At 47.3% G+C, this 18,572-nt stretch overlaps 1 protein-coding gene across 1 annotated transcript; it reads left to right on the plus strand.

Moving 5' to 3' along the window:
- Window positions 1-383: 383 nt before the first annotated feature.
- IGSF1 (immunoglobulin superfamily member 1) lies at window positions 384-16,104 on the plus strand. The gene is made up of 20 exons (XM_012458759.2): window positions 384-476; window positions 2,814-2,950; window positions 3,092-3,118; window positions 3,506-3,787; window positions 4,088-4,375; window positions 6,283-6,567; window positions 6,809-7,102; window positions 7,601-7,879; window positions 8,207-8,327; window positions 10,188-10,258; window positions 10,352-10,384; window positions 10,783-11,073; window positions 11,399-11,677; window positions 12,322-12,609; window positions 13,380-13,667; window positions 13,849-14,136; window positions 14,327-14,614; window positions 14,736-15,014; window positions 15,409-15,532; window positions 15,683-16,104. The coding sequence occupies exons 2-20, from the start codon at window positions 2,914-2,916 to the stop codon at window positions 15,819-15,821; spliced, it is 3,981 nt and encodes a 1,326-aa protein (XP_012314182.2). The 5' UTR covers window positions 384-476; window positions 2,814-2,913; the 3' UTR covers window positions 15,822-16,104.
- Window positions 16,105-18,572: the final 2,468 nt, after the last annotated feature.

Below are 18,572 nucleotides of genomic sequence, written 5' to 3' on the forward strand. Positions count from 1 at the left end.
TGATGTTTATGCATAAATGCGGCGTTAAATGGGCAGGGGAAGATCTGAGATCCTGATAAAGGTATTGGGGAGCTAGAGAGAGGGATCTACAAATCTTGAGAGCTGGCCTTCTCCCCGCCAGAATACTGTGACCCAATGAAACTCTGAGCTACAGGCGAGTGGGTAGGGGCCTGAATTTGGCTCCTGCAACCTCTGCAGGGAGTCCAGAGAGAGGCGGGGAGCTGGGAGGGGCGTAGAAATCCCCGTCGTCAGAGGACTGCAGGTGCCAGGCAGAGTTGTTGTAGGTGGGCTCCCAGAGCCTGGCGCCGGGAGGGGAGGAGGTTGGGGCGGGCCGGCAGGCAGGCGGCGGAGAGAGGAAGGCGGGGCTCAGAGCCGGGGAGGCTGTCCTTAGACAGCTCTCCTCATGCCGGGCACTTTGCTGCATCTGGAGGAGCTCACTGGAGAATCTCCAACATCGGAGCGGGCCTTCAACTACCGTAAGTACCTGCAAATGAGCGCATAGTTCAGTGGCTGAGGATTAAATACTGGCCATCAGATCCTAAACAAAACCCCGAAAGAGTCTTTTTGCTGTAATTAATTGCCGTAAATCAAACTGCTCCCCAGTCTGTCCCCCCACCCCCTTCATTCCTGCCTTTCTCCTTTCCTCCCCGGATCCCAGACCTGCCTCGTTGAGAATCTCTGGGCACTGTAGATATCTCCCCTTTTCCTTCTCAACCTTCCCTCCAAACCCTCAGTGGAGCCTGTACCCGGCACCCCGCCGAGCCCAACCCCTTTGATTCCTGGAGCCCTCAAAGCTATGCAGGGGGCGAGCCATTAGACATTTCGGATATGTCACCCTCAAAAGCACTGCGGCGCTGCCTAAGGGTGGGGAAAGTGCTTGGGGTGGAGTAGAAGGGAAGGGTAAAATGGCTAGGCAGCCAAAGTTGGGGGTGGGGGTGGGGGGGGTGAAAGGCCAAAATGGGCGTGGCCAACTAACCTGACCCTGGGGGCCCGTTCTCACGCTCCCCCGATATAAGATTCATCATTTGGGCTGAATGTAAATGGTACAGTTTCCTTAGTGATTGAGGAGTGATCAGCCATGCCCAAAAGCCCAGCTTCCCTGACTCCCCTCAATCCCCCAGTAGGCAAAGACCCTGGTTTAGGTGTCCAAGTGGCAAGGCTGACACCTCAGATGGCACCTGGGTGTAATCCCAGGTTGAACCTCTTCCTTGGCAGTGGAACCTAGCTTCCCCCAAAAACTCCTGGCCCAAAGCCCCAGGTAACAAAGCAACAGGGTGGCATCCAAGCTTTGTCCTGGCCTCGAGAGGAATGGGAGCAAGGGACCTTAGGGACTGAGATGGAAAGGGCATATTTAGGGTCCAACACCAGTTTGATGCCCCCTTTGAAAAGAAGAAAAAATAAGCACCTTTTAAAAATGTAATGTTCACTATATGCCTGGCACTGTACGTGCATTATCTCTAACCCAATACAACAATGTTAGGTCCATATTACTCCCCCACTTTACAGATAAGGAAAATTCAGAGCGGGTAATCTGAAAAACTCTCGATACAAAGTGAAAAGTGAACAATGGACCTAGGCTGCCTTGAATTTCTGACTGCCCACTTGTTACGTACAGTCCAGATATTCTGAACACGAAACACCCTCCTCTTCCTGCTCCTCCATTTTACCAAGTGTTAGCACTGGGGCAAGGTGGAGGCTGAGGTCAGTATGGAAAAGCAAAATCAGTCCCTTTCTCTATTCTGGGAGCTGCCTCTTCTTCACTTTTCTGCGCTAAGATTTAATAACAGCTGGAGTTAGCCAGGACTTCAGACTCCCAGTAGCGAGTTGGTGGAAGAGAATTAGCTTGAGTTTGTGTGACTGGGACAAACCTTTCCTTGGTGAAAGGTTACTGTGGGGGGAGGTGGAGAGAGGCATGAAAGCTCAAGAGTCTACCTTATGTATATGCAAGGCCTATGGTAAATAATGACTTTGCTCCGGGAGAATGGAAAGCCTCCCTGAACTCAAATATCTTTGCCGTATTTCCTGAAATTCAAACAATTTCATTTCCCTTAGAGGCAATCAGCAAAACTGTTTAGAAGTTAAGGGCAACCAAAGAATCATTTACACTTTATGTAAATTAACTCAAGCAGCTTGATTTTCTAACACATGCTTGACACTGGGGTATGGAGCTTTTAGGGGTAGGAGACAAGAATGAGAGCAACATTGGATCTAAAGCATTCTACGGAAGCGAAGGATATCCAAGAGATGAACTGAGAGAAGTGAGGGAGGGTGAAGAGGGAGTGAAGAGTGCGTCTGGGAGCTTAAATCGTTGTTTTAGATCATAGGCCGCGGAGTTAAACATGGATTTTAATTTGGGCTCTAATATTTAATCACTTTTGACTTTGCACAGATTATATACCCTCTCTAAGCCTCAATTTGTTCATCAGTAAAATGGGAATGGTAGTAATGCCTCCTCTCCTAAGTTTTTGAAGGACTCAATATACATATATGCAAAAGGATCTCTGAAAAGGTGACTCTGTACCTCCCATCTCCCCCATCCTGTGGAGCTTCTGCAGGCTATTCCGGGCCTCTGAGATCCCAGAGACAAATCCGTATTTCAACAAATCTGACGTCTTCGATACCAACAAAGACCTTGAGTGGGAGGATGGGGAAGTGAGGGAAAGGAGCGAGGAGAAGAAGCCGCCGATGACCTTGTAATACTCCGCATGCCCATGAGGGAGCACAATGTAGGGCTGTCAAGTGCAATTTAGCCATCTAAACTAAACTTTAAGGAGCGGGACAAGTCCTCTGAGTAAAAACAATTCTGCTTTTAGATCCTACCACCTGCTGAGGAGAAAAATTCTTCAAGACTCAGAGCGCACAACCAGCACCAGAGGCCCCGTGACCCTGGACAGACCAGGGGAGGGAGCCACCATGCTGCAGACATTCACTATCTTGCTCTTTTGCATTCGTGAGTACAAGGAAGGGGTGAGGGGCAAGTGACCCTGTCACAGGTACCCACTAATTAGGGGTGGGAGAGGACAGTACTGAGGTTTGAGTGCAGGGCAGAGACAACAAGGGAGCCCTCCTTTATCATAATCTCTCTTTTCAGGGATGAGTCTGGGTATGACATCGATAGGTAAGTGAGTTCTGCCCTCTCAGGCACCTCCTTCCTAAAGGATCCAAGATGCTGGCATGTCTCCATGACCCCGGACGCAATACCCTGAGATTCCAGAGATAGATTGGGCTGATTGCGAATCAGAGGACTTGGTTTCCTATGACATGGTGAAAAGCTTTATCTCAGATGAAAAAGAAACCACTAGACTTTATTCCCCAACTCATTTGAACCCCTTGACCAAATATTTTGGGGTTCCTATACGATGCCCCACAGGAGCCCACTCCTGTCCCCAAGGGAAGACAAAATGAGGGATCTGGGTCCCGGCTAATTTTAAGGGCCATTGTGGGACATGTTGTGGGAGGGAGAGGGCTAAACTGCTCACATCTTTTTGATCTTCGGGAATGACAGTGATGGATCTTCAACCGGAGCTGTGGATAGAGTCCAACTACCCCCAGGCCCCTTGGGAGAACATCACACTTTGGTGCCGAAGCCCCTCTCGGCTATCAAGCAAGTTCCTGCTGCTGAAGGATAAGACACAGATGACCTGGATCCACCCTTCCCACAAGACCTTCCAAGTTTCATTCCTTTTAGGTGCCCTTACTGAATTCAATGCAGGTCTTTACCGTTGCTGCTACTGGAAGGAGACAGGCTGGTCAAAGCCCAGTAAAATTCTAGAGTTGGAGGCACCGGGTAAGAAGACAGAGATACTCAAGAATCAACTCCAGCTCCTGAGATTCAGACTTGCCTTACAGGGCAGGGTTTGTTTCTCAAATGCATGCAAGCACACCTCCCACAGTTAGTAAATAAGGCCCTACTCTGTATTGGGCAATGCAGAGGGAGGATGCAGACTCTAGAGCAGAGATGGGGGAAGGAGGGGTGACAAACAAGGATCAAACAGGGAAGCCTCAATTAAGGTAGAGCTCTCCTCTGCTGCTCCCTAGACAGTATTATTCTTGCTTTACCTAATTCCAGTTCATTCTGTCCTTCCAGGCCAGCTGCCTAAGCCCATCTTCTGGATCCAGGCCGAGACCCCTCCTCTTCGTGGATGTAATGTTAACATCCTCTGCCATGGCTGGCTGCAGGATTTGGTATTTATGCTGTTTAAAGAGGGATATGCAGAGCCTGTGGATTACCAAGTCCCAACTGGGACAATGGCCATATTCTCCATTGACAACCTGACACCTGAAGATGAAGGGGTTTACGTCTGCCGCACTCATATCCAGATGCTCCCCACCCTGTGGTCAGAGCCCAGCAATCCCCTGAAGCTGGTTGTAGCAGGTGGGTGTGGCCGTGGCTGCTGGCGTCTGGCAATTGTTGTCCCAGGGATCATGGCTGGTTGAGCTAGGGTTTCTGATTTTACTTTCCTCAGCCAGTTCCTAGGCCCTGCAAGGCCCCATGAGCTAGAGTCTTTTGGCATTTTACTCAGATATAAATTAGAATCACACATACTGCAAGGCAGATGTATGGGAGCCAATCATTTGGCTAGTGAAGGAGCCCAGCCAACTGGCCAGCAGCTTCAGCTCATCACAGCTTTGTTGTTCTCTACTTGTTGAATATCATGCATTCATTCATTAATTCAACTGGTATTTATTGAGCACCTAATATGTGCCAGGCACTGCAACTGCAGTCTTATAAATGGAGTTTTAAATTTGCAAATGTATTTTACTTGTAATTGTTATTTTTATGTGTGGAAAACAGAATGGATTGCTAGTGTTGGTGAGGAAAAACAAAGAAAACAAATGACAAATAATTTGATAGCTCATATTTTAGAAATGGCTTTATAAATCACCTTGGTTCCCTATCAGTAGAGCTAGGAAGGCAGCGCCAATCTCTAAATGTAGAAGAAGTTTCCCAAAAATGTGAAATGCCAGAAATGCCCCAGCCTCTACTCCCCCACTTCATGGCCTGGAGGTTTCTAGATGGAATTGGCCACATTTGCTTTAGTCTCTCCATTCAGCTAATTAGGCTTGGGAAAAGCTGTGGTGTTACAGAAAGTACCCTAGACTTAGAAGCAGTAATCCTGGTTTCTAGTTCCTTCTCTGACACTGCCTCCCTGTGTGATCTTGAGCAAGTCACTTCACTTTTCTGTGCTTTGGCTTCCTCTACTCTAAAAATGGGATAACAGCATCTATCTGATCTACTGTGTAATGCTTCTCTCTGTGCCTCAGTTTCCTGATCTGCAAAACTGATATAACAATAATGCCTACCTCACAGGGTTGTTGTGAGGATTTGCCTAAATATATATGTACAGTGCCTGGCATATAAGTTCTCAATAAATGTAGATATTGATTTTGTTAGTATAGCTTTTTATTGAGGATCAAAGAACAAAAAACTGCCTGTTTGAACTGAGTGTATGAATGTTTGCTGTACTCATGCCCTTTCAGCATAGATTCCACTAACACACACTTCCGTAGTTACCTGTTCACCAGTATCCCCTGCGGGTTCATAAGCTTTTTGCTAGCGGAGACTGTCTTCTTTACTCATATACGCCTAGACCTATATGATGCTTGATGCATACTAAATGCTCAGTGAGCATGTGACAGAGCTGATCCTTCCATAATGAATAGATAAGTGTGGCTGGCATTGGGGTAGGGGTAGGAAGGAGTGGTAGGAGGTCAGGTTTGCCCCCACTTTTGTGTACAATCTCCTTGGAGAAACAATCCATGGAAAGGAACGTGTGGCCCTGTAACAGAGATTTCTTTGGGTTGCAGACTTACTGGCCAAACCCTCCTTATTAGCTTCTTTTAGTCTTGTTGTGGAAGTACTGTCTTAAATGAGCTTAATGTATTCAAGTGCTCTCCTTAATACTTCAGTGGCATTCATGCTCTGCAAAGATGAAATCAATGTCATTTTTCAGAGGTTTTTTTTTTCTGGTGGTTGAAAGAACTACATCTGGCATTTCAGAGACCTAAAGATACAGGGAATTATGGATGTAGATCTTCCACTGAGATACACCCGTGTATGTGGTTAGAGCTCAGTGAAGCTGATAGATTCTTGAGAGAGAAAAGGGGCATAAGTGAATCTACCCTTGATTGTGTTATAGAGGCAGAGATCCAAGGAAGGGAGCGGGAAGAGAAGGTAAACTTCAGCTACCACTTCTTCTTTAAAGAAATTAAGAAAGGAAAACAGAAGACAACAGGAAAGAATCATCCTGCCTCTAACTTCAGGGTCTCTTCCCTTTGTAGGACTCTACCCCAAACCAACTTTGACAGCTCATCCCGGGCCCATCATGGCACCTGGAGAAAGCCTGAATCTCAGGTGCCAAGGGCCAATCTATGGAATGACCTTTGCTCTAATGAGGGTTGAAGACTTGGAGAAGTCCTTTTACCACAAGAAGACAATAAAAAATGAGGCATATTTCTTCTTTCGGTCTTTGAAGATCCAAGACACTGGACATTACCTCTGTTTCTACTATGACGGGTCATACAGAGGTTCACTCCTTAGCGATGTCCTGAAAATATGGGTAACTGGTAAGAGAGGGGTATGCCATGGATCTTAGGTTAAAGGCTAAGGATATGAATCTCCCTCTGTGCCCCTGGAGAACCTAATCATGTGACCAGGGCTAACAGTAGAGAAGGGAACAGAATTTGTAAAACTGGGTGTAGGCAGGTTTTTCCAAGGGTGGTCTGGAGGAAGAGGAGGAAAAGAATCTTAAGGAGTGGGAGCAGGAAGGGAAATCATTAGTGCTTTATATTCTGGGTCTTGTCCTAGACACTTTCCCCAAGACCTGGCTACTTGCTCGGCCCAGTCCTGTGGTCCAAATGGGTCAGAATGTGAGCCTACGGTGTCAAGGACAAGTGGATGGAGTGGGTCTTGCACTCTATAAGAAAGGAGAAGACAAACCACTTCAGTTTTTGGACGCCACCAGCATCGATAACAACACATCATTCATCCTCAACAATGTAACCTACAATGATACTGGCATCTATAGCTGCCACTATCTTCTCACCTGGAAGACCTCTATTAGGATGCCATCACACAACACCGTGGAGCTTATGGTTGTAGGCAAGTGTTAACAACTCTTTTTGTTATCAACTTGTTTGTTTTTATCATCACTGTGGTGCTGTAAGAAGGAGCTAGTAGCCTTTTATCCTCTGAGAGTTATGAGCAAAATGCATACATGCACATGCATGTGCGCGCACACACACACACACACACGGAAGGTGATGTAGAACTTTCTTCAAAAACTTTAGGAACCTTGTCTCCCCCTCCACCTCTCAGTATGGAACAGCCTCATTGTAACCCCTGGGAAAATTATTATTGTTTAGGCCAGGAGAAGCTTACAGGTATGAGGTCTTCCTGATTGAAGCTAGGGAACCAGGAATCTCTAGAGCACCAAAAGGTAGGCAAAAGAATTCCAATGCACAGTCAAATCTTGAAGCCACTGACCAAGTGGAAGTGGAAAGGAAGAGAAGAGCAAATGGGGAGTTCAAAAACATTTTCTGGGGGAGCGGGTACTGGGTTTGAGGTTACTTCTCACTCTGGTCTCTGGATTGGTTTCAGATAAACCCCCCAAACCCTCCCTGTCAGCTTGGCCAAGCACTGTGTTCAAGCTCGGGAAGGCCATCACCCTTCAGTGCCGAGTATCTCATCCAGTACTGGAATTTTCTCTGGAATGGGAAGAAAGAGAAACATTCCAAAAATTCTCAGAGGATGGAGACTTCATCATCAGTAATGTGGACGGGAAAGGCACAGGGACCTACAGTTGCAGCTATCGCATAGAGACACAGCCTAACATCTGGTCACATCGCAGTGAGCCCCTGAAGCTGATGGGGCCAGCAGGTGAGAGGATAACTCTTCAGAAAAATGCCCCTCCATACCCCAGGGATCCAAGATCAGTACCCAGAAAGATGTAGAACGAGGAGTCAGGGACCTGAAAATCAGAGCCCTTGGGTTTCAGCACCCTTCCCCTGGGGTGGTCTCATAATTCCTCAAAGGCAGCTAGCAGGATACTTTCAAGGCCCCCATTCTCCGAGAAAAGGAAGGCCACTTCTGCCTCACCTTCCCAATATAAGCACTCTCAGTAACCAGATCGTCCTCACCCCATGAATGTATTCACCTGCCCCTGTCCCCATCAAAGCCTCTGATTCTGGTCTTCTCTGGTCACAGGCTATCTCACCTGGAATTACTTTCTGAATGAAGCTATCAGGTTGTCCCTAATCATGCAGCTTGTTGCCTTGCTGTTGGTTGTGCTGTGGATAAGGTGGAAGTGTCGGAGACTCAGAATCAGGTAACTGTCTGGTGTCAGCCCCCTGTTCCCCAACCTAACAGAGTCTGAAGAATGAGTCATGCCCCATTCGAGACAAGCCACAGAGGCACACCCTATAGCACTCCCATCTTCTGGGCTTAGGGAACAAGACTTTCTCATCCCAGCTGTCTCTTTCACCTCACAGAGGGGTTAACACTCAAGCCAGAGGGTGCAGAAATGCATAGTTCTCAGAGGCAGGAGGAATAATCAGAACTGCATTCACTGACATCCCCCCGGGAGGGTGCCCAAATCTCCCTCACAATCCATCCTGCCCCTCAGAGATGATTGATGTCTCCCTCATTAACTTGTTCTGGATTTTTCCTCTTGTAAGAAGCCATGCTGTCCTGTCTCCCAGGCTGTTATCCAACCCTATCCCAACTTTTCACCCTATCCCTAGCTCTCAAGAGCTATTAAGCCTTGTGTTCCATCCTAGTTGCCTTAGTAACCAGTCTCTGACACTGTGGCCTCCAACCACCTGTGAAGAGCATTCTGGGAATATAAACTTGACCTGGATGGGCATTTGATGTGGCATTGAATGAGGCAACAGAATCAGACTGCTTCCTCTGACTCACAAACTCACACCAAACAGATTCTCCTGCCATTTCCTTTGATTCTATGGCGTCCTCTGGGCCATCTGCCTCTCTCATCCCCATGGCTTGTGCTCAGGCTACTCTGCTGGGAACAAGGAGAGAAATGACCACTTCTGACCCAGTCGGGGTGTTAGCTCCTGTCTACTTCCCCCTACTCCCTGCTTCTGGCTGCGCCCACCCCCGCCCCCACAACTGTGGTTACAGCTTGTCTGGGAGTATTCAACGCACAATGGATTATGATTACGTGTGTCTGTGTTTTCCACTGGAATCTGAGGGACAGAATGCTTGGGCAACCAGAAAGGAGCCATGTAAGCCTTCTGCAAAAACCACCACCCTTTTAGTTTTCAAAAAGTTTCAGCGGGGGTCAAGCTCTGTTTTCTGGAACCTGTCCTGGGTCCTGTACTCATTAGAGTAATTTCCAAGCCAGTGATGAGAAAAAAAAAAAATGTAGGCTGCCCCACCCCAGCCTAGCAACACTGCATCAAATAATAAGATCAGAAACCAGATTTAGGAGAAAGCAGCTTGAAAATCATGTTTTCTTGACCAGGAAGGATGGTCAGTGTTTTCTAACTAAAAATTGTCAAATGGATTTTGGGTTAATATCATCTAATTCTACAGGTCCCATAACCCAAAGCTGCTGCACATTTCTAGTTATAATCTGGGTGAGAGGAGAGAGTTTCTACTCCTGAAAAAGCTTAGCTCAGCACTGACAATCTTCTAGTAATTCATCACAGCTGCCTAGGCAACCCTTCCATAACAAAGGCAGGTGAGGCAGGTGGGTCTGTCTGAGGACCAATACTGCCATAACAACTGCTTCCAAACTTAAACTTGATGACTGAGAAACACTCACGGTTTCTCCCTCCACCCCCACACCCACAACCCAGAGCTGCCGATCACACTCAGCTCCAGGGGTTCTGAGAGCTCCAGATAATACAAAGGCATTTTCACATCTGACATCTCAATTCCAGCAACAGCCTAATCAGGGGCCACGGGGAGCTGACATACGATATAGGCTGGGGAGTGGGGAGGGGGCAGGGGGGCACATGGGCCATGACAGCGTAAGAGGTTTGTAGGTAGTAAGGCCCTCAAACAGAAAAGTCATCGATATCAGAAAAGATTATATCCCATGATCCTGGCCATATCCAGTCCCCATTGGGTAGCGAGCAAGCCAATGACATAAATTGCCGCCCCCTTCCCTCCACCCTCCCCCTAATCCCAGCAACTCCTCTCATCTCTTTTCTGGTCTCGTTAGAGAAGCCTGGTTGCTGGGAACAGCTCAAGGGGTCACCATGCTCTTCATAGTCACGGCCCTTCTCTGCTGTGGTGAGTACAAGTGGGGGAAGGGGCCTGGGCAGAAGGCCGGGGTGAAGTGCCGTGGGGGAGGGGGCTGAGCCCTGGCAGCAATTTCTTTTGCAGGACTGTGCAATGGGGTATTGACAGAAGAGACTGGTGAGTTTTTCCTGCTCCAGACTGGGACATTCCTCCCTGGAGATCCGAAATAACTACAGAGTGTCAGTGTCATTGGCCAGGGAGTGACTGGTTGGGAGGGAAGGACAGCCAGGAAGGGGCACTTGCTAAAGCTGCTGGCAAAATTCAGCCTCCAACTTTGCCTTTCTGCCTACAAAATTTCCTCCAAGCTTCTGCACTTTTCTGAGGCTCAGCTATAAGACATTAGCTTCCCCTTTCCCCAGCACCTGAGGAAGGAAGGAAAGAAGGAAAGGGTTTGGATTTGGGTTGCAAGGGGAGGTGGGCAGTGTGATCTGGGTAGGGGGTTCAAGGGCAAGGAGGAGGGAGGGGAAGGGAGGAGGAAGGAGGGAGGACGGCTCCATTAATTCTGCTGTTTCTAGAAATACTCATGCCAACCCCTAAGCCTGAGCTGTGGGCAGAGACCAACTTTCCTCTGGCCCCGTGGAAGAACTTAACCCTCTGGTGCAGAAGCCCTACGGGCTCAACTAAGGAATTTGTGTTGCTGAAGGATGGGACCGGGTGGATCGCAACTCGCCCGGCCACAGCGCAGGTCCGGGCTGCCTTCCCCCTTGGCGCCCTGACCCAGAGCCATGTCGGGAGCTACCACTGCCATTCATGGGAGGAGATGGCTGTATCGGAGCCTAGTGAGGCACTTGAGCTGGTGGGGACAGGTAAGAAAAGGCAGAGGGTCCTCCGGTAGTTATCCCCAGTGCCCCTGGGACTCCCACACTGCTCCTGGCAGTGAGGGAATGAATTCACAGGGACCCTGAAACCAAACGGGCTTGTGCTGCACGTAGGAGAGAAGGGGCACTGAAAGGGTAGGGGGTTAGGGGGTAGGGGGAGGGGCAGGATGGGAAGGAGAGTGTGAGGAGACTGACTGGAAGAGCCTAGGGCCAGCCCAGAATAAATGTCTTTATTTGCTGACAGTGACCCCGAGTATCCCGTCTGGGCAACTGCAAACTTCTAACTCCTTTTTCATCCCATTCTGTTTTCCAGACATCCTCCCCAAACCTGTCATTTCTGCTTCCCCCCCAATCCGGGGCAAAGAACTACAAATCCAGTGCAAAGGATGGCTGGCAGGCATGGGGTTTGCTCTGTATAAGGAGGGAAAGAAAGAACCTGTCCGGCAACTTGGTGCTGTTGGAAGAGAAGCCTTCTTTACAATAAAAAGAATGGAGGATAAAGACGAAGGCAATTACAGCTGCCGCACTCACACTGCAAAACGCCCCTTCAAGTGGTCTGAGCCCAGTGAGCCCCTGGAGCTTGTCATAAAAGGTAGAGCTGAAAAGGGTATGTGAGGAAGGGGGGCGGGTGGAGGGAGAGGCAAAGCCCTGGGTCAGACACTCCTCTCCCTGCAGCAAACTTTGCTGCTGGTCCTGGGAGCCAGTGTCCAATCTTAGAGCCAGGCAGGCGTGGCTCTGGGAGTGCCAGGGCCTCTGGCTGCACGATATTAATAGCCATAATCGTTATTAATAGCTTGGGTTTGTGGAGGGTGATTTAATTTTTCTAATTATTTTCACATCAATTATCTCACTTCACCATAGAGCAACTCTTCAATGGGGGTGAAGTAGGTACCATTTTCCCCTTTTCCAAATGGGCAAACTGAGGTTCAGAGAATCAGCAGAGCCCCCATAATTCTATCTTTTCACTAGCCTCCATTGCCTGCCCTGATGACATGGAGGACTCATCTGGAGGTAGTGAGGGGTGGGGTTCAAGGCTCCCTTTGTAAGAAGTCCATCTGCAAAGTGGATTTGCCTTACTTTTTAACTGCACTTGCTTCTGAATGAAATACTACAGAAAGCAGAGAAGCTTCCTAGAACCAAGATTTGCTATATTTGCTTTCTCTCTTTCTTGATCTTAATTTGGTTTGTGTTGTATTTTGTTTTTTGTTTTTTTTTTTTGTTTGTTTTGCCTTCTAGAAATGTACCCTAAGCCCTTCTTCAAGACATGGGCCAGCCCTGTGGTCACCCCTGGTGCCCGAGTGACTTTCAATTGCTCCACCCCCCACCAGCATATGAGCTTTATTCTTTACAAAGATGGAAGTGAAATAGCATCCAGTGACAGGTCCTGGGCAAGTCCGGGGGCCAGTGCAGCTCACTTTCTAATCCTTTCGGTGGGCATTGGTGATGGAGGGAATTACAGCTGCCGATATTATGACTTTTCTATCTGGTCTGAGCCCAGCGACCCTGTGGAGCTCGTGGTGACAGGTTAGGAGGGGGGGCTCCAGGTAGAGGTAGTGCCAACCCGGGGACAGTGGGTGGAAGGCTGTCAGTGGGAGAGAAGGAAATGTTTCTTCTAAAACATGCCAAGAAAGTGCTTAGGACAGTGGCTGGGCCATAGTGACCAGTCCATGACACACAGCTGCTCATGTTATTATTACAGGAACAGGAAACAAAGGAGGTTGGAGGGCAAGCAATTCACTTCTGGGGAAATCAATGACGCAGATGGGGGTGTCCAATCCCAAGAGCTCTGTTGAAGTTGCACTATTTCTGTACTGTTTTGCAGCTTGGCCTTGAGCTTTAGGCTCAATGTCCACTTTTTCTGTAAGCTGCGCCGTCAGAGATCAGTGGGCTGGATGGCTCTCAGAGAAAGGGAAAAGACCTTGAAATGTCAGCTGCCTACTATGCAGCCATTACAAATGCCTGTTTTCAAACTGTTTAACATTATAGGAAAATGCTTACATATAAAGCTTAGTGAAAAATGTCAAACTACACAACCGTGCATACAGTGGAGTCCCAATTATGTAAACAGTTATAGCTATACGGAAGTGGGAATGTATAGAAAGAATAACTGGCAAAGAAATATTAAAAATACTTATCTTTGAGTGGTAGAATTGTGTTTCCTTCATTGTTTTTTTTTCTATATTTTCTAATTTTTGGCAACAAACGTATATTGTGTCTTACAATAACACTTTAAAAAGCTATTTGCAGGCTATGAGGGCTGGGTTTCTCTCATGCTGTGGTCTCTTTAATTTCAGAATTCTACCCCAAACCCACTCTCCTGGCACAGCCAGGTCCCGTGGTGTTTCCTGGGAAGAATGTGACCCTGCGCTGCCAAGGAAATTTCCAGGGCATGAGGTTTGCCCTCTTGCAGGAGGGAGCCCAGGTTCCCTTACAGTTCCGGAGTGCCTCAGGGAACTCAGCTGACTTCCTTCTCCACACTGTTGGAGCAGAGGACTCTGGGAACTATAGCTGTATCTACTATGAGACAACCATGTCAAACAGGGGGTCATATCTCAGTATGCCCCTTATGATCTGGGTGACTGGTAAGGACAGACCAGACATGGGACTGGGATGGAAATCATTGGAGTAGGGGTTAGGGAGGGTAATTCCTCCTGGAAGGCTAGGCTAGGCCTCAGAGGGGCAAGAGGAGAAAGATAAAGGGTTAATTTAAGCAGGAACTGGGAAATTTTAACTCACCACTTTACAACGTTGGTCTCTTTCTAGACACATTCCCTAAACCATGGTTGTTTGCTGAACCCAGTTCTGTGGTTCCCATGGGGCAGAATGTTACTCTCTGGTGCCAAGGGCCAGTCCCTGGAGTAGGATACATTCTGCACAAAGAAGGAGGAGCCACTTCAATGCAGCTCTGGGGATCGACCAGTAATGATGGGGTATTCCCCATCACCAACATATCTGCTGCTAGCATGGGGCGTTACAGCTGCTGCTACCACCCTGACTGGACCAGTTCTATCAAGATACAACCTAGCAACACCCTGGAACTCATGGTCACAGGTAATGGGAAGAGACTCTTGAGTGGGCATGAAAGTATAGAAAGGAGGGAATAGACTGCCTCATGGGAGATAATTTCCAGAGAGCTCAAGGAGAGGCAACCAATTGTCTTTTCTGTTTATTGAACAGAGTCCCCGGGGTGATGCACGGGAAAGTGGTCTCTTCTCTTTGACCAGGAGTTCATTTCTTCTAGGTTTACTCCCCAAACCCAGCCTATTAGCCCAGCCTGGTCCCATGGTGGCCCCTGGAGAAAACATGACTCTTCAATGTCAAGGGGAACTGCCAGACTCAACATTTGTCCTGTTGAAGAAGGGGACTCAGGAGCCCTTAGAGCAACAGAAGCCAAGTGGGTACAGGGCTGACTTCTGGATGCCAGCAGTGAGAGGTGAAGATTCTGGGATCTACAGCTGTGTTTATTATTTGGACTCGGCTCCCTTTGCAGCTTCATATCACAGTGACTCCCTGGAGGTCTGGGTGACTGGTAAGGTCCTGGAGACTTCAGTATGAGTCACGATTTTGTAGTTTTTAGCAGTTAGCAATAAGGGGGTAAAGGGCTAAGTTCAGGGTCATTTATTCTAACTTTGTGTCCTTACTGGTTGCAGATAAGCCCCCTAAACCCTCTCTGTCAGCCTGGCCCAGCACCATGTTCAAGCTAGGGAAGGACATCACCCTTCAGTGCCGAGGACCCCTGCCAGGTGTTGAATTTGTCCTAGAACATGATGGAGAAGAAGCACCTCAGCAGTTTTCAGAGGATGGAGACTTTGTCATCAACAATGCAGAAGGAAAAGGCATTGGAAACTACAGCTGCAGCTACCGCCTACAGGCCTACCCTGATATCTGGTCAGAGCCTAGTGATCCCCTGGAGCTGGTAGGGGCAGCAGGTAAGAGAATAATCTCTCCATGGTCCTGATGTGACACACCTGGGATCCCAGGGACGGTCCCCACAGAGACATCCCAAATCAGGAGAATGGAGGGGCTCTGGAGCTGGGGACCTGAAGCGTGTCATCTTTCTCCTAAGGATGGTGAGGAGGTGGGACCTCAAATGTATTCGAAGATAGTGAGTGGGATTCTTTCCAGGCCTCTTTCCTCCAAGGAAAGGAGAGCTGCTTCTGCCTCAGCATAAACTCTGCCACAGCCCACCCCCTCCGTAGTCTGAACACACGGCTCCCACGTGAATCCTAAAGAAGGCCAGAGTGTGGGGCAATACCAGAGATCAAGGAGAACATACACACACTCATCTCCATGGCCTTGGTTTCTCCTCTTTCATCACCACAGGGCCTCTTGCTCAGGAGTGCACTGTGGGGAACATTGTCCGAAGTACCCTGATCGTGGTGGTTGTGGTAGCCTTGGGGGTAGTGCTAGCCGTAGAGTGGAAGAAGTGGCCTCGACTGCGGACCAGGTAAATAAATGCCTCATCGTGGCCCCTTCTGTGAACCCGGTGGTGCTAGAAAAACAGTCAAACAAATGCTCCCCTGGTATCTGAACCTCACCATGCAATCTGTTTCCAGGTTCTCAGTCCTCCCTTACTCATGTCTTTTTCTTTACATAGACGATCAGAGATGGACGGAAGAGACCAGACCATTGCCCTTGAAGAGTGTAACCAAGAAGAAGGAGAACCAGGCACCCCCACCAATTCTAGTTCCTCAAGCTCTCAGAGATTCTCTCTGGAACTGCCAGTTCCCATATAATAATCTCCTCCTTTACAAGAACTTTCCTCTCCTCTCTCTTGCTCTCAGAGACCTGTAAATCCAACTAGTTACCCTGCAAGTCAGCCCCATCTGCTGTTCCTTGGTCTCTAATCACCTGAGCTGGGTAAAGGGGATTCTGGGAGTTGAGAGCTCTGCCAGGGTGAGATGTTTTCTGAAGACAGGGTCCCCACCCCTGTAACTCCTCACTGTACTGATTTACTGGCGCATGAAATTCTATTAAAAATGCATTCTTCTGAATAAAAAGAGTATTCACTATTTAACTGCAAAAACTATGGCTGTGGTCTTCTATTGGTCTGTTTTGCACTAATAATTTAGAAATGGTGTATTGGAGCTGACCTTGTTGGCAGAAAAAGAGAGTACAGGGCTATGAGAAAAGAGAAAGTTGTTCAATATTGGGGGTGGGGGAGGGGGCGGGGGCTCCAAAGTAGCTACTTTCAATTTGGTTTGACACATAGTCACTGACCAGAGTATCCTTTTGCCCTTCCATCGATGAATGAATGAATGGCAACACTCTCTACAAGTGGAGCCTGAGGAGGAAAAACACCAACATTACATGCATTTCACCATGTTACCTTTGGGTCCATAGTACATCTGCTTTCAAACAGCAGGATTGGCCCTCTGCAGAACTTTGAAACTGGTAAAACATGCTTTGTGGACCTTACTTAGCAATCACAGGGTGTAAATGAATTCATTCTTAAGTATGAACAATTAATCAAATCTGATACTTTGCCCCTCCCTAAAGAGTCCCGTTTTCCCAAAGGAATGTGCGTCTAATGATGGGATCTCAAGAACAGTAAGCAGATGAGGTGAATGGTTTGGAACAGGGGACCTGCCAATGTCACCTCCCAGGATTCCAAATAAGGAAATGGGGACTAGCTCCCATTTTCAGCCCCTGACCTTTGCCCCTGGATTAGAAGGCCACTTGCCCCATGAGTGGGAATTCAGTACACATTAGGCCATTAGGCTGTTTGGATTGGGGAGGGAGGCTTATCTAGTTCCTCGAACCTTTTTAAAGACCTCAGAATAAGTGACCTACAGGTCTGAGAGGGGGTCATCACCCCTTCACATCTGAACCTAAAGAACTTAAACTTGCCACCCAACACTGTTTAATTCTAAGCTAACACTGTTCAATAGAGCAATGTACAAGGGTACAGCACCTAGTGAGTTATTTAACCCTGGTTATAATAAAGTTTAGAAAGTAACTCCTCTATATGCTTGCATTAGGAAGCATATTTATCCAGCAAGTTAATGAAAAAAACGCATCCCATTTCCCTTAATCCTTACAGAATGAAACTCTCTGAGTATTATAGACTAATTTGTATTAAGCTCTTCGGAATGTAGAAGTACAAAGTCCCACTCTGATTTCCATTTGATGAGATTCTATTACTAATAGAATCGTATACTAATTTATTATAGTATTTATAAAAATTGCATTTCAAAAGTGCTTTTACATTTGAATTTTGCCAAAACTAATTGCTGCTTGCAGCTGAACACCACTTTCTTTCCCTCAAACTCTCCATCCCTAGCCCTCAATCAAGCAGTACATTTTGAACACTGGAAAGAGTTGGTCCTCGGTTTTGGATAAAACTCATTTGATCAGGTCTGATTCTGTTTTTCAATCTTTGGGTGTTCCAAAGTGTATATTGTCAAGGCTAGTAGCACAGCTGTGTAAGTTAGCAAGAGATAACTTGATTGCTTTAGCTTTCACCAAGGGAAAGAGAAATGGGAAGATAAGAGCAGAGGGCCAAGGACTGAAATATTGAGATGGCTCTGAGTTAGAAAAGCAGGGCGACGATGAGACAAACATGACAGGAAATGACTCATGTGAAATCGAGACACTGAACCTGGGATCTCCTGTGTCAAAAGGATTCAAACAGAGATACTCTTGCACTTGGAAAATTCTGAAAAATCTTACAGTGTGAAACAAATAGTGAGAAATATTGTGATACTGGACTGTTACTTAGCTTTCTGCAAACACTCACATATACTGTTCGTTCACTTAGAGAGCCACGTTCTACATGTCTTCGAAGGAAAAAAACAGTTGCCAATTAACTCTGAAGTACTTAAAGACAAAGAATGGCTTTGGGGTTTAACTTTCCTACTCGCTGTCAGAGCTATCTATATAAATTTAGTACCTATTTATAATGCAGAAGTCATCACAAACTACCTCAATGAATTAAATATCTATTTATAATGCAAATGTAGCTCATGGCTGACAATTCTCCACAAGGTAAATTTTTTCAACCTGGTTGCCATGGGAATTAGTCCCTTTACCCCTGGCTGGCCACTAATCATCAGCCCAGCATCAGGTAATTTCTGGGAAATGGAATCGCAATTAGGATGGAATGAACTTTTGAGAGGAGAATTTGTCTCTGGGACTCCAGGAAGAAAGGCCAAAGACCTCTCCCAAGTTGTAGAAAACAAACATATATGACCCCTCTTCCTTGGGCTCACACACTTTTGGCTCTAGCATTTCAGAGCTACAGAGATTGTCAAGGTGGTATGGACCAATCAATTCTTCAGCCAGTTCAGAAACTTTTTTTATAGCAAGACTGACGGAGAGACATACAGCTTCTTCTTGTACACCTCCAAAGATAGAGAGCTCACCACTTCATCAGACAACCTGAAAAGCTCAAATCATTCTCCTGATCCCGTATCTACCTGTGTGTATTCCCTTCATACTCACTAGCTCTAGTTCTGACTCAAGGTGAAACCCCGATGAAATCTACT

The sequence above is a fragment of the Aotus nancymaae genome, unplaced genomic scaffold (genome assembly GCF_030222135.1).
Source record: "Aotus nancymaae isolate 86718 unplaced genomic scaffold, 86718_ANA_hifiasm-v0.15.2.pri h1tg000004l, whole genome shotgun sequence".
In the NCBI taxonomy this organism is placed as follows: domain Eukaryota; kingdom Metazoa; phylum Chordata; class Mammalia; order Primates; family Aotidae; genus Aotus; species Aotus nancymaae.